This window comes from Haemaphysalis longicornis, unplaced genomic scaffold (genome assembly GCF_048455015.1).
Source record: "Haemaphysalis longicornis isolate Haplotype H1 unplaced genomic scaffold, Haemaphysalis longicornis Haplotype H1 scaffold_12, whole genome shotgun sequence".
Classification (NCBI taxonomy): Eukaryota; Metazoa; Arthropoda; class Arachnida; order Ixodida; family Ixodidae; genus Haemaphysalis; species Haemaphysalis longicornis.
This window is the reverse complement of record NW_027526225.1, coordinates 86,201,502-86,217,061: the sequence shown is the minus strand read 5'-3', so window position 1 is coordinate 86,217,061 and position 15,560 is coordinate 86,201,502. Positions and strand designations below refer to the sequence as shown.

The 15,560-nt window shown below is 54.4% G+C and overlaps 1 protein-coding gene across 1 annotated transcript; it reads left to right on the top strand.

Annotated features, from left to right (window-relative positions):
• The first annotated feature begins 11,232 nt into the window (after positions 1-11,232).
• Positions 11,233-13,783, top strand: LOC144161716 (uncharacterized). Its single transcript, XM_077692332.1, has one exon. The coding sequence runs from the start codon at positions 11,318-11,320 to the stop codon at positions 13,781-13,783; it is 2,466 nt and encodes an 821-aa protein (XP_077548458.1). The 5' UTR covers positions 11,233-11,317.
• Positions 13,784-15,560: the final 1,777 nt, after the last annotated feature.

Here is a 15,560-nt window from a genome sequence, read left to right as displayed (position 1 = left end):
GGTGCGGGAGGATGATCACCCCCACACGAACAGCAGCGAGCCGCAGATTTGCATCCCCCGACACTATGGCCAAATCGCCAGCATTTCTTGCACTGCAAAGGACGCGAGGAAAGAGGCTCCACACGAAAGATAAGGGGCCACACTTTCAGTTCTGATGGGACAGACACCCCGGCGAAGGTAGCAATCACTGATTCGGTGGGATAGCGGGAGTCCTTCTCAATTCTGCTGCACCGGTGTACAGCTATGACACCCGCGGAAGCAAACTCTTCTAGCATATCGTTGACTGACATCTCGGTGTCTACTCCGCGGATGATGCCTTTTGCACACGCAAGGTGAGAAGGAACAAAGGGGCTCACCGGGAACGCCGCAAATGACTCGCACTTGAGAAGGTCCTGTACACACTCCAGGTCCGATGATCTAATCACAACTCCACCTTTCCCGAATGGACGCACGCTAGAAATTTTGTTGAAGCGTTCCGTAGCGGCACGAAGGGCGTTCTGCATTTTTCCAGGATTGTTGTGGCGAATCGCCCCACCATTCGTCGGAACCAAGGCCACAGGGATGTCGGTCAAGCCGTTGCGGAGAAAGGCTGTCAAAGGAAGATCCTGCGGAGAAAGGCTGGCCGACCAGGGGGTAGCCCCCCGGCCAGGGGAGTTAGTAGCCATTCGGCGCAAAAAGCGCCCACCCTAACTAGATTCCCAAAAACTGCAAGGTCACAGAGAGATAGATCACCAGGGAACCCTAAAATCCTCGCCCCGTGCTATCCCCTAGCCCCTTTCTCATCTTCCTTTCCTCAATAGTTCTTTCAGTCGATCGGTCGGATTTGACCGACTGAAAGAACTTTATTGAAGGAACAACACGACTGAAAGAACAATACCCACACCTTTTCAAAAACCATGCTACCATATTCCAAAGGCTGCAAAGGAACTCCTACACTCGCAATACCACGCTCCTTGCAACGTGCCCCACACCCTGCACGCCACCTCTTAATAAGACTGCTACTATTAAAGTAGTAGTACCATTACTGCTCTTCCCCCACCGACACTACAACAAATACAAATCTACAAATTTTTAGGGCAGCGCTCATTAATCTCTAAATGAGCCATAAAGACAATAGACAAGTTTGGTCCCGGTGATAGTGACAGCAATTCCATCGTAAACTTCGAACGAATTGCCGAGATATTAGCGGGAAACGCATGTAGCGGTGGCCCCTACCCAGCCGCTCCCCGGCGATTTTTCTGTGACGTCACAGAATCTTCCCTGCGCGACTGGCGGCCGCCGGTCTACTAAGCCACCGCAAAAAGGCCTCTAGCTCCGTTTGATCGAATCACTTGAAGGCAAATGTGCAGTCAACACTCACCAAAATGTTTTATTCATGGCCTATACTGCGTCACTCCTGCTCGTATTACGTCCACATGGTGCGAATATTGAAAGTTTTTTAATATTTCGTTCGTTTTTCCGGCGTCTTTCGTGGCTCGATTGGAGACGAGTGAGTTGCCAGTGGCTTGTTTAGATTTCCCACCGAAACAAAGTTGTGATTTGTTTTCATAACTTCTTTAAAAGGGTTCAGAGACGCGTTTTAACGCCAGTCCCGATTCACCAACCGGCTCGCGGATGGGCTTCGAGCGTAGAAGACGAGGTCGAAACGACGATCGCGAGGGTTCAGCGCGAGCCACTTGGTTCCTCGGCAGCAGCGGTGGTGGCGGCGGCGGTGACCGGGGCCTTCCATCGTTCGTATCGGACCAACATCGAGCCCTGAGGACGCAGGGGCCGCAGCCGCTGGCCGTCCAATGAGTCCCCGCGTCCCCTAGGCCCCCTCAGGGATCGGAACCCCGCAAAATTTCCCGACTGCAAGAGTGAGTGCCTCTTATCCTGCGTTCCTCTCGGGGCCTTGTCAAATTGAACGGGCTGCTAAACAGCTTTCGCTATGGGACCATCATCACTCCCCATAACGCCGTCGCCAGGCGAATTCGCCAAGGAGCCGAACGGCTTCCGAGAGTTTTTTTTTTTTTTCTCTCGGGCTAGTCGCAGTTCCTAAGAGTGTTCTGTTCGCCGCCATTACCTCGCACTCTCCGCTTCTGTCAGCTTCCTAGAAGACAATGCGAGTTCGTGGTCAGCGCGCTTGGTCACACCGCTGCGGGAGGATAACTCCTGGCCCAGCAGCGTTGCGTTCACACCAGGTCTTTGTGGGACTGCATCAGCGTAGAAGTCGTCTATATTGCTACGGGAGGGAAGAAGTGGGCCCTGTTCAGAGCAGGGTCGGTGCTGTTACTAGACGGTGGAATTCTACGCCCGCTGCGGAGTCCTGTGGGCGATGGTAGAAACACGCGCCTTGTTGTGTCGCTGGTGTCGTTACCCTTTCTCGTCCATGTGTCGGTTTGCGCTTAAATTTCACTCATGAGTGTTGTATACTTTGTAATATATTTTATTCCCTTGCTTCTGCCTATTAACAATATTAATCATCTCGAAAGCTTGCCGGTGTAGATGAAGAAATAGTTTGCACTATACTTTCGAAAACATTTGTGTGTCTCTAACACGCGAACCGCAGTTAGGTTAGCGCTAATACCTCCGGCGAAGTGGAGAACACGTGCAAGCTTATAGGGTGTATTCACTGTTGTTCGTCTCATCCATAAACTACACCGGCTACCTAAATTTGCGAACATTTTAAGCGATTGATGTCGTCGTGCGGCCTTCCTCAGATCTACGGTTGTAGAAGTCCAGCGCAGTCCGGAATTTCGGAGCGAAAACAATGCTAGCTACTCGTTATGAGACGGCTTTCGCAAAACCACGAATCACGCAGAAAAAAATCACATCTCCACGCCGTGAACGATGCCGAGTGTGCGAAGCACTGGGACGCAATTGTGTATTCCCTGTGAGATGAGTGCCATCTTCCGTGCGTGCTGATGCACTTTGAATTCTAAATAATTTCGAGGTGCAGTAAATGCACTGTAAATGAAACGCGCCTCACAACAGACAATTTGCGTCCCAGTACATCGCACCCTCGGCATCGTTCACGCCGTCTTTATCCGTGAATTAACGTTAGACGATTTAGGGTTTTTGCTTTATTTTTGCGTTTTGTACCCTTTGAAATTCGCGCTCTTTGCTACTGCAGTTACCGGCGCTCTCCCCAGATCGCGCGCGGATCTGTGCGCCGCTCTTGATAGATGACGTATAATGCTGTGCGCACGTAAAGCCCCTTGCGCACGGACAACTCCAGACATCAGCACGGACATTGCGAGGTCCTAAAGGGCTTTGCCGGTAAAACACAGTCCACACGAACGTTCTTTCCTACACCACACCGCAAATCTCGTTTCGCGTCGGGAAACGCGCTGCCCGCACGACGGAGTGCAACTGCACGTATGGCGGCATCGCCGCCGCGCAGGTAGCGGCGCCGCGTGGACCAAAGCCCATTGAATACACCCTATGAGGAAAAGTTTCATTTCCGTTAAAGTTCACATCTGCACCCGTCAAATCCTAGTGTCCCGCGTGTCATTAGCCTTTTACAACCATTTTCAATGGGTGTTGCTTATACTTAGGCCATGTTTTATGCAAAAAAATTAACCTACTAGTGCTGATTACCAGTTCGTGTTTCCTCGCCGGCCCTAACGGTGATAGATGAGCGCAAATGTAGCCGGCTGGTGCTCTGTATAACGATCGCTAAAATCAAAGTGTCTTGCCTCGCTAGTTGCGGCTTGTTGTTCAAAGTGTCTTCTGTCGCCGTGCCCGCGCGTGCATGCGCAGTCGGGTACCGTTCCCGCCACCCCTAGCGTAGAGCCCAGTAGCCGCAATGCCAAAACTCTCTACTATACCCCACTCCCGTGTCTCCGCTGCTCCCGCGTTTCCAAATCTTGGGTGCCGCCATGGCGTGCCAGATTTCCGTTTTTGGTCTTTTGCCGGCTCGGTTAGCACCATTGGGAGTGCATGCGGGGCATGCATATCGAGATAAACATCGATATAAACAGCATAGCTCTAACAATCCGCGATATGTAACAATCCGCGATATATCCAGCTACAGGCGCGACAGCTTATAGCGCTAGGTTTTTTTTTTCGTCTTTTAAAGACTCTTCCTTGAGTTACTTAAAAGCAAAAATTTAGATTAATAATTTACGGGCTATCTCCACTAACGTGAAACCTGTGGACTACGAAGCATGCAGTGTATAAGAGTATTTAAAAATTCTAAGTCTCTCTCTCTCTCGCCCCACGGCGCGCTCTGATTGGGCGCCGGAGAAGCGCCGGTGCGAGGAGCAATCACGCGCTTGCTAAGACGGTGGCGACGTCACTGCGTTGAACCGGACTTAAGCAATTAAATGAGACAGACTGGCCACAGGCTGTCTTTGTGTCACACGCAGCAGCATGCTGAGTAGCGCGAGGCGTTGGAAAACGAGTGTCCCGCTGTTTTCCTTTCGCACGCGTTTTTGCCCATGCAGATGAAACGTCGTAGCCTCGAGGAGTTGGAAAACGGGTGTCCCGGTGTGTTCTTTTTGGGCGCGTTTTTGCCCATGCAGATAGAACGTCGTTGCGAGAGGCGTTGGAAAACGAGTGTCGCGGTGTGTTCTTTCAGTACGTGTTTTTGCCCATGCAGATAAAACGTAGCGCGAGGCGTTGGAAAACGACTATCCCGGTGTGTTCATTTTCGCACGCGTTTTTGTCCATGCAGATAAAACGTACGGCGAGGCGTTGGAAAACGAGTGTCGCGGTGTGTTCTTTTAGTACGCGTTTTTGTCCACGCAGATAAAACGTCGAAGCGCGAGGCGTTGGAAAACGAGTGCCCCGGTGTGTTCTTCTCGCACGCGTTTTTGCCCATGCAGATGAAACATTCTAGCGCGAGGGGTTAGAAAACGAGTGTCGCGGTATGTTTTTTTAGTACGCGTTACGTTTTAGTGTGAGGCGTTGCAAATCGTGTTCCGGTGTTTTCGTACCGTGACTACAGGAGACGCCGTTCCTCCGACCCCCTAAGATGGTTCGCCCCTAAAATCTGACCGTCTCTGGCAAAATCCAATCATCCGCAAATTTCGAAATATTTATTCATCAAGAAGTAATGTATAGGCCAAACCTTTCCAAATGAGATTACGGACTGGGTCCTGCACTCATGCAGGGCCAAAAAAAAGACAAAAGTAAAGTAATAAAAATACACGTCCAATTGCTTTTACTGTAGAAAAAATTTTAAAATTCAGTTGAATTTTGCAAATCGGCGTGACATTTTTTATGGGAAAAGCGCGAGAGGAAGTGAAAGGCCCGTTGTTTGAGAGCGGAAGAGGGGGGTCTGTATAGTCACAGTGGACGCAGAAGACAATCGTTGTTCGACGACAGCCGCAGCGTAGCAAGCAGATACGCGGCCATTTGTTTTCGCAAAATATATCATTCTTTTAATGGTCTGAGTGAGTGAGTGAATAAACATTTATTTCGGAAAATTGGGTGAGGGTAAAAAGGGTGTTAAAAGAAGGCGGGCAAGGGCGGCCATCCTAGTCCGGTAGGCCACGTGCCACGGCCGCTGACCTAGCCCGTTCGACCAGTGCAGCCTGGTCCTTGAGCTGGCCGCTGCGCAGCACGCACTCCCACTGCTCGTAGGTTGGGTGGGTGGGGGGTGAAGGGATAGTAGGGCACTGCCACACCAAATGGAGTGTTGTCAATGGGGAGTTGCAGTGTGTGCAGTTTAGGGAGTAGGTGGTTGGGGATATGTGGTGTAGATGTTGGTGGTTATAGAAAGTGTTGGTCTGTAGGCGCCGCCAGATCCGAGCGTCCGCGGTGGGAAGGGAGGGGTGAGGTGGAGGGTAGTAGCGGCGGGACTGACGGTAGTGGGAGAGTATATCGGCGTAGGTGGGGGGTAAAGGCTGGAGGGTAGGAGGGTCTGGCGGTGGTGGGTGGTTCATCCCCTCCGGCAATGCCCGGTAGGTTAAGGCGCGGGCAGTGGCGTGAGCCACCTCATTCCCGGGAAGAGACGAATGCCCTGGGATCCATACGAGACGGATGTCCGGTAGTGTGGGTCGCTGGGTGAGGATGGAAAGGGAGAGGTTGGTGATGCGACCCATAGCGTAGCGACGGCAGGCGGATTGGGAATCAGTCAGGATGGTGATGTGCGTAGCAGGCATGTGTGCAATGGTGAGTGCAATGGCCGCCTCCTCTGCAGTGTCAATAGATGTGGTGCGTATGGTGGCTGTAGTGGTGGTGTTGCCTGTTGAGTGTATGATTGCGATGGCGTGTGCAGGGTGTGTGCTCTTTGGGGCGGCGTCTGTGTAGTAGGCGGTGGGGTCTGTGCTATAACGTTTAAGTAGTAGTGTGCGGTGTGAGCGGCGCCCCTTGTTGTAGATGGGGTGCATGTGCTTTGGTATTGGGAGCACTTGGATGGCAGCGTGGGTTGTGGGGGGGAGGGTGCAGAAGGTTTCGGGAGTGGGGTTGGAGGGGTAACCGAGGCGGGTTAGGAGGTGGCGGCCACTGGAGGTAGCTTGTAGCCGCTGGCGTTGACTTGCAAGGTGTGCTTCAATAAGCTCTGGAACGGTATTATAGATGCCCAGCCGAAGGAGGCGTTCCATCGAAGTGAAGTTGGGAAGCCCAAGGGCTGCCTTATACGACCTTCGTATTAGTGTGTCGAGTTTGGCGATCTCTTGGGATTTTAGAGCGAGGTATGGGGCGCCATAGACAATGCGGCTCGTGATCATGGATTGCACGATCCGGCAGGTGTCTGCCTCTCGGAGTCCGTGTCGACGGGAGCATACTCGTTGGATGAGGTGAGTCAGTTGGGATACTGTTGTGCGGATTTTGGGGAGAAAGGCTGCCCCCGAGCCAGTGTGATGGTATTGCACGCCGAGGATGCGTAGAGTTCTGACCGTTGGTATGGGCTGGGCGTCGATGGTAACCGTCGGGTCGGGGGTGGGCTGTGGGCGGCGCCCGCTAGTTCTGTCACGTAGTATTAGAAGAGCGGATTTGCTGGGTGAACAGCAGAGCCCACAGTTCCGTAAGTAGTGCGTGATAGTGTCTGTGGCCTCTTGCAGCCGGTCTTGCTGGTAGCCAGGAGAGCCTTTGCGAATCCAGAGAGTAATGTCATCTGCATAAAATGCATGAGAGACATCTGGTATGGAGGATAGCAGTGGTGGGAGACCTGCCAGGGCAATATTAAAGAGTAGAGGCGATATGACAGAGCCTTGTGGTGTGCCCTGCGCTGACGTGTGAAAGCAGTCACTTTTGTGTGGGCCGATGCTCAGGGTAGCAGTACGGTTCGAAAGGAACGCTCGGGCATAGTTGTATGTTGCGGCGCCGCATCCGGTGTGTTGGAGCTGAGTTAGAATCGCTGAGTGAGTTACATTATCAAAGGCCCCCTTTATGTCTAGTGCTAGAATGGAGCTTGGGTGGGTCTTGCTCAGTTTGTCGATGACTTCTTCTTTAATTTGGAGGTGTATGTCCTGGGCGGAGAGGTTGGCCCGGAACCCGAACATTGTGTGGGGGAGCTGGGCAGTGCTTTCGAGGTGGGCTGTGAGCCGATGGGTGACCAGGCATTCCAGTAGCTTGCCAATACATGATGTCAGGGCGATGGGCCGAAGATTGTCTAAATTGATCGGCTTGTTGGGTTTTGGGAGAAGGCTGATATCTGCATGGCGCCATTGTGGTGGTAACGTGCCGCGGCTCCAATGGTCATTGTAGTATTTGAGGAGGGCCTCGAGATGTTCGTCGTTGAGATTTCGTAGAAGTTTGTAGGTGACTTGGTCATGTCCGGGTGCGGTATTGCGGGTGAGTTTAGCGAGGGCTTGAAGGAGTTCCGTGCTGGTAAAAGGTGCGTCGAGGTCCGGGTTTTGGGCCCCTTGGTAATCCGGGTGATGGGGTGGCTTGACAGGTGTTGGGAAGAGTCGTTGGCGGAGCGTGGAGAGAAGCTGCGCTGGGGGTTTGCGTTGGTTGTGTATCAGACGTGCGATGTCTTGGTTGGTGGCCGTTTTGGAGGGGGATGTGCCCATGAGTTTGCGGAGGATGTGCCAAGCCCGTTTGGTCGTTAGAGCCCCCGCTAGTTGATCACAGAATGAGCGCCAGTTCTGTTGTTGAAGTTCTCTGGCATATTGCTGCGCCGATTCTGTTAATTGAGCGATGCGGCGTTTTAGGTTGCGGTTGTGTCGATTGCGGCGCCAGCGATTCAGGAGGCTTCGTCGTGCTTCCAAGATGTGGTTGAGATGGTTGTCAGCTGCTGGGAGATCCTCTGTTAGGTGGATGGTTGTGGTGTGTCGAGCCTGGGTGTCGATTATGCTCCGTGCCCAACGGTCCAGGTCTTCTGCTGGAGTGGTGTGGGGGAGTGAGTCCACGCGGAAGGCCTCCCAATCTGTTAGCTTGGCCACACCTATGCGGTGTTTGTGATGGGGAGAGGGGATGGAAATTTTTATAATTAGGCGGTCGCTACCCAGGGTGTCTAACTGCGTGGTCCAGGTTGGATTTGCGACGTTGCGAGAAAAAGTGAGGTCGGGAATTGTGTTTCGGGTGACGCTGGTGCCGATACGGGTGGGTTGAGTAAGGTCATTCTGTAATGTGAACTGGTGGTGCTGAATGGCGTTGAGCAGTGCCGTGCCTTTCCGTGTGGCTTGCGGGTATCCCCATGTGATGTGGGGGGCGTTGAAGTCACCTATTACGATGCAGGGGTCCGTTTTGGCATGGCTGCTTGTGACGTTCAGGAGGGCTTCAATATCGGTGAGGGGTTGCTTCGGGGGGCTATAGACGTTTAGTATATAGATGCTGGGGGTGGTGGGTTGCTGGGGAATGAGTTCGATGAGCACGTGGTCGATAGGAAGCGTGGAGGGTATCACTTGGGCGGTAAGAGTTTGGGATACCAATATGGCCGTACGGGTGTTGGGGGGATTGGTATATGTACCGAATCCTCGAAGGGTGGGGTGGGGGGTGTCGGTTTCTTGCAGTGCAATGATGTCGGCTGGATGTGAGGCGAGATAAAGTTCGAGGGCGGCCTTTTTGTTTTTGAAGGAGCGGCAGTTCCACTGGTATACCGTTAAGGGTGGGCGGGCGGGGGGTCTATTGGCCATCTTGGGTTCGTTGTTTTTTTATTAATGGTGGGTTGTCTGATTGCATTATACTCTCTATATGTCCGATGCGTTCGTTGAGGGAACGGAGAAGGTCCATGGCGCCGGTTATGGAAGTGGTGAGGTTAGTCGTGAGTTGCTCTTGATGTTTTTCTACTTGCGGGATGAGAACAGTCTGGAAACGGCAGTCGATGATTGTGTTCAAGCGTGCGTCGACAATTGCTTCAATTTGGGCGTTTGTAAACTCCTTCGGCAGTGGGGGGAGGAGGGGTGAGGGGGGTGGTTGGGTGCGTTCAAATTCAAGTGCTTCGACACGGCAGAGGAGCTTGGAAATCTGCTCCTGGAATGTGGACATCATTTCATTTAGGTCGGGGGTTTTGTGCGGTTGGGTTAGTTGGGGAGGTGGTAGAGGCGTGGTCGATGGTAATGGGGGGAAATGATCGGTAGGTTTGGTGGTGGTAGTGTAGGGTTGAGCAGCGGGGGAGCGCGCGGCAACAGCAGACCAGCTTACCTGTCGGGATGTATGCGTGTTGGTCTTGCGGGTAGGTGGTTGGGGGAGATAGCGGCGCGGGCAGTCCTTGCTCGCCGTGGCATGTGGGAGAGAACACAGCTGACATTTGGGTGCACACGAGTGGTCTGTGGGTGGGTCAGCGAGACCACAGTCTACACACTTTGAATGTTCTGGGGTTGGGCAGACGTCCGTCCGGTGTCCTACGTCACCACACGCACGGCACACTGGAACAGTTCGTCGGAATGGGCGGCAGCGGTGCATTACGCTGCCCACCTTCACGTAGAATGGCACGTACTTCGTTTGGAAGGTGAGCAGGGCGGAACTGGTGTGCCCCATGAAGCGAGCGTGCAGAAGAGTCGGGCCGTTTGATTGAAGGTACTCCATGAGGTTAGTGCTTGTTATGGCAGGGTCTAGTCCGTGTACAACTCCGCGACTGGTGCCGGGAGGCGGTTTCATGTAAGTACAGAATTCTAGCTGACGGTTGGCGTACTGAAGGTTTTCAATTTCGCTGAGGGTGATCGCGAGCTCCGGGTCAGCGGTGCTGGCCACCATAACATTGGGCGTAGGTTGCAGGAGTATGGTCACTTGCTTGAAAAATTCCGGGAGAGAGAGGCCACATTTCGTTGCGAGTGCCGACGTAAGGGTTTGGGTGGTGAGTGTGGCTACGTGGAGGCCTTCGCGCGGGCGGTAGACAATCGTGAAGTTGTTGGGAGGTAGGCGGACGGGTGGTTCTCGGACGGCGGGTTTGGTTGTCGGTCTTGCCGGCGGCGAGTTTGGGCGGACGCCGGCGGGCGGCTTGGTTCGGTTGTCGGCGGTTTCCTTGCAGCGCTTGCGAAGTACGGTAATCCAGGGGTTGGTGGATCCGCTCGAGCCCGTCTCGGCAGCGTCCGCGTCCATAGGCGCAGCCGGCAGGCTCGGCGGCTGCGGGTGAGCGTCGTCGTCGTCATCCATTGTGCGTCGGTGTCGCTAGGCCTGCACGAGGCCTAGCTTTGCCGGCGAGGTGTCGAAGTTGGCGTGGTGAACTAATCGAGTTCCGATGGTCGCACCTGGCTGATGTAGGTATCGATCCGCTCCGAAGGTGGTTGGGCGCTCGATGATGAGTTCGGTTGAAAGCTGGGGCCGAAGATTCACAAATTGTGAGACATTAAACGGGAGCCGAAGTGGAGTGTGAACTACCACGTCTGCCCCCTGGCGGTGAATCTGCTTTAATGGTCTCAAAAACTTCGCGATTTAACGCCTACACACAGGACACGACTGGATATTTTGTTTTCTATTTAATGCAAGGATTACAGCCACTGTGCTCTGCGATGTGCTTCACCGCTTACCCTATGGGCGTTCTTTGTCGCAAGCATGTGTCGCACGGCCCTCTCTACAAGCAACTGTTGGACTTTCTGGCTGAGACTGGCCTAAACAGTATTCTGTAGTTCATGAAGCCGTCTGCATTCCGTCACTTGTTTTCCCTACTTTGTTTCTTTCTGTAGACTTGTGTGTAAACTTGAGCACTTGTTTTTCCATTCCTTTTATGCCCTGTGACAAAAAGGCGCAATAAAAGAAAGCGAACATTGCGAGCGCTCTTGCTGCTTACTAGTATAGTGGTTTGGATTTAGGAAGAAATATGAAAAGAGCGAAGAAAGGTAATGAGTAAACTTGCTCTACGCCTTGACACGTCTGGTATATCTACCTTGCAGGTGCACCCCTGCTGTGTGTCCTCCTCGCCCAACGGCAGCGCGTCGCGCCGAGTTGTGGCACCTTTCCCTCGAACCGTTCAAAATCGAAGCCGCGCGCCTGCTACCCGCTTAATATGGCTGGAGCTCCCCGAGGCCCACGTCTTGACGGTTTACCAAACGCGGCTCCGATTCCGCCACTCGGACAATCTCCGAGCTTGCGTCTCCCTCCACTCTCGGCATCGCCAGGTCAAGGTGCGCCTGGTGCCATTCTCCCAGCTTCGGTCACAGGAAGTCGGAGGGGCTCCGGCACTGGCCTCCCAGCATCTGGAACGCCGACTCGGCAGTTCCCCCCTCCTGCTCCCCCAGCGGCGGCCACGCCAACTTGGCAACCCCCAGATCCGGCTCGTTTGGGTTCGGGCACGCCAACTTGGCAACCCTCCGGTCTTGCTCCCCCGGCTTCGGCCACGCCAACTGGGCAACCCCCAGATCCTGCTCGCCTGGGTTCGGCCCCGCCAACTTGGCAACCCCTCGGTCCTGCCCGCCCGGCTTCGGCCACGCCGTCTCGGGAAGCCTTTCCCGTCGAACCACCGCCGCAGTACGCTGCACCGCCACCCGCGCCACCGACGAGCGGGCCCAGCCAGCAGCCGCAGCCGCAGCAGGGAACCGGCACCGCAGACATGGTACCAGGCGTGCCTTCCGAGTCTGCCAAGAAGGAGTACCTGTCGGCGGTAAAGGCGTACGAGCAGCAGATGGGGCCCAACATTCTGCGGGGCAAGATGTACATCGAGAGCATGCCTGCGGATGCTGTGCCGCCCGAGCAGAGGTTTTCTACGCGGACAGTGGCGCCGGGAATGGTGCCGGAAATGGCGCCCGGAGCGGAGTGCGGGTACAACACGGCAATGGGCATGGGACCGGGTCAACCCTGCGGATACGGCACCGGCAAGCCAATGGACGGCGGCTACGACGGCGGGAGGCCAATGGGCAGCGGCTACGGCCAGCCCATAGCCTTAGAACGACCGTCCAGTGGCACGAGTTTGGCCGCGCAGCGTAGCAGCGAGGGGTTTAAGGAATTCGCGGAAATGCACTCGGCGCTGAAATTTGCGGAGCTTGCCGAATTGCGGCCTGAAGTCAAAAGACTGATGGACAGGGGAGGCCGTTTGGAAGACATTATCAACCTTCCCCGAAATTACGAGGGACCAATGGTACAGTCCGGCAGCGGCTACGCCGGGCCGCCCATGAGAACGCCAGGCACTTTTGAAAGGCCGATGAATGCGGCCGGGGGCTTCGGAAGACAGCCCATGCCTGGATACGACCCACCGATGCGACTGGCTCCCGATTACGCCGGTCCGCCAGATCGTTACGATGGTCCACTAGGTCGCTACGACGGTCCGTCAGACCGGTACTACGGTCAGTATGACCGCTACTACGGTCCACCACAGCGCTACGGCCGTCCACCAGATCTCTACGACGGTCCACCGGCAAATGTGAGGTCTTATGGAAGACGTGCTTTTCCTGGTGAGAATTCGCGAAGCGTCTGGGAAGGCGAGTTGCCGGGGCGGGCCGCACCAAAGCAGCACTCGCCGAAAACGGCGTTGGACCTCTTACACAAGATACGGGAGGACATCCAGGAGCATTGCGCGGACGGCATGTCCCATGAAATGCACCGAGAAGTCACGGAGTATGAAATTGATGAACAAGAGGAACGCCGGGTCCGAGTCGGCAGTGTGCCGCCGAGGACTACGTCCCCGCGAGGCATCCGCGACGACGAAGTTGAATCGAGAAGATCTCGGCGCTTTCGGGACGACTACGACGTCCCGAGGAAAAGTCCGTCGCCACGGAGACAACCCTCGAGGAGGCGGCAGGAGTCGTCGTCTTCGACTTCCTCATCCTCCGACGACAAATTGCGACGTTCGCGCACCTCTCGGTGGCGCAAGGATGATTCTACCAAAAGCTTGAAGTCTCGGTCGAAACGACGGCCTAAATCTATGACTAGAAGGTCGCCTTCGTCGTCCAGCTCTTCCTCTTCGGGTGGCCGAAGACGTGGGAAGGGCAAATCTGCGAAGAAAGAGTCCTCCTCGTCGTCCTCCAGCTCATCTTCGGACGTTCGACGGGGGAAGAAAAAAGGCGAAGGGGTCGAGTTTAAACGAAGCGTCACCGGGCGGATGTCATCACAAGCGCAGAAGGACCTGGAGAATATTCGTAAGCATTGCGAGGCGGTGGTAAAATCCCTAAGTTCCACGCGGGGTGGCAACGGCTGCCCCCTCCTAAACCTTCTGGGTATACGGACGCGCGAACAGGCGAGTCTTAACAGACCGCCATCGACGAACACCGTAGACACGCTACCGATGTACGGGACCGAAGAGAGGAGCCGTTCGCGAAATTTTGGCGGCGAGATGACGGCGCGCAATGGCGTCTCGAGGCCGGCGTTAACGAGCATCTCCATTTCGACATCGAGGAATTTGGGCCGCGAGGTGGAGGGCTGCGACAGCGGCGTTACGACGCCGCCATCAAGGAGCTTTGGCGAGCAGGCGCAGCGCATGCGTTCTCATGGATCTGTTTACAGATACGACAGCAAGCCGTCGGCCTTCAAAAGGGATTAAAGAATGCCAACTACCAGACTCGTCTTACTCGCACACTTAATTCCTTTCAGGCGCGCTCGGCGTGGGAGGAGTTTTTATCGTATTGACGTAGTCTGAATAGCTATCTTCAAAAAATTCACCGCATTTCCCCGAGGGGAAGAATGCTAAAGTGCGAATGCACGAGTTGAATTTGCGCGGTTCGGTAATGTTCGCGAAAGAGAGATCACACACACACACACAACTACAAAGAAAGATGCATTTATTCACAGACACCTATTTGTGTTGTCGTTGTACTTGATTGCTAGAGCGGATCTCAGCTTTGAAATTTCGTGTCAGTACTCCTTTAAGCGGGTGCATGAGCCCTTCTCACGCCCGATTCCTGGCCAATCCCCCACGTGGGTATGTGCCATGTCAGCGGCCAGGCAGCGCGCGCCCATCTCCCCCCGTTGCCAAGGAAGACGAGGAGATTCCTGGCCAATCCCCCAAGTGGGTATGTGATGCGGACATCGCCGGTGGACGCAGGTTCAGGGTCGCTTAAGAAGTGCATTGCACTTAATATATACTGACCATACTGCAGCATTGCTACTGGACAATGCTTTACCATTCAACTTCAGGGTGCTTTCCGTTTGTGCTATGCGATGGTCAACGCACTGCCCTAGAAGCCTCTCGTACAAATTAAGGGTCTGGCTGCTTTCAGTCTAGTTTTTTAAGTGCGAATGCACTTCTTAAGCGAGCCTGAAGCGTCCGCCGCCGTCCGCATTCCGCCGCCGTGCGCATAGCAACAGCTGCGGGTGCGCGCGCTCCTCGTCTTCCTTTGCAACGGGAGGAGATGGGCGCGCGCTGCCTGGCCGCTGACATGACACATACCCACGTGGGGGATTGGCCAGGAATCTCCTCGTCTTCCTTGGCAACGGGGGGAGATGGGCGCGCGCTGCCTGGCCGCTGACATGGCACATACCCACGTGGGGGATTGGCCAGGAATCGGGCGTGAGAAGGGCTAATGCACCCGCTTAAAGGAGTACTGACACGAAATTTCAAAGCTGAGATCCGCTCTAGCAATCAAGTACAACGACAACACAAATAGGTGTCTATGCATGGCACATACCCACGTGGGGGATTGGCCAGGAATCGGGCGTGAGAAGGGCTAATGCACCCGCTTAAAGGAGTGTATTAGTCGAGCGCGCGCCGTCGTCGAGAGCGGTCGCTGGTCCTGCATCTCGATAACGATGATGGCGGACCGGGCAACGGTACCAGCAATAACGAGTGAAATATCTTTCTTTGTAGTTGTGTGCGTGTGTGTGATCTCTCGACTACTCATTAAGATCACGATATCCACCGTAATCGCGCAATCAACAACCGTGCATTCGCACTTACACACTCTCCCCCTCGGGGAAGTGCGAGGGAATTTTGTGCCGTGTAAACCTAATAGAATAGCCATTTGTGCATGGTAGCGTAATAATGGTAACCATCACCATAGGCGTGCGCAGTGTTCTCGATTAGGGCCTAACGGTCAGAAGGCAGTGCAAAGACGAGGAGTGGTTACATATTTCAATGACATAGAATTGCAACACAACTGCTTTGCAACTCGGTGCTACGCACGTTATTAACGAGGAAAAGTCGAAAGAGGCCGAGCTCCGCAATTAAATAAAAAAAAATGAATTTTTAGTGAAACTTGTGCCCCACAACGGCCTGCTTTTGCCCCCCCCCCCTCTTCCCAGGGCTGAAAGTAAACAGCTTTTGGAAGGTAAAGAAGTTTCCGAAATAGTTTCATGATGTATCCCGGCAGGCCCCCCTGCTC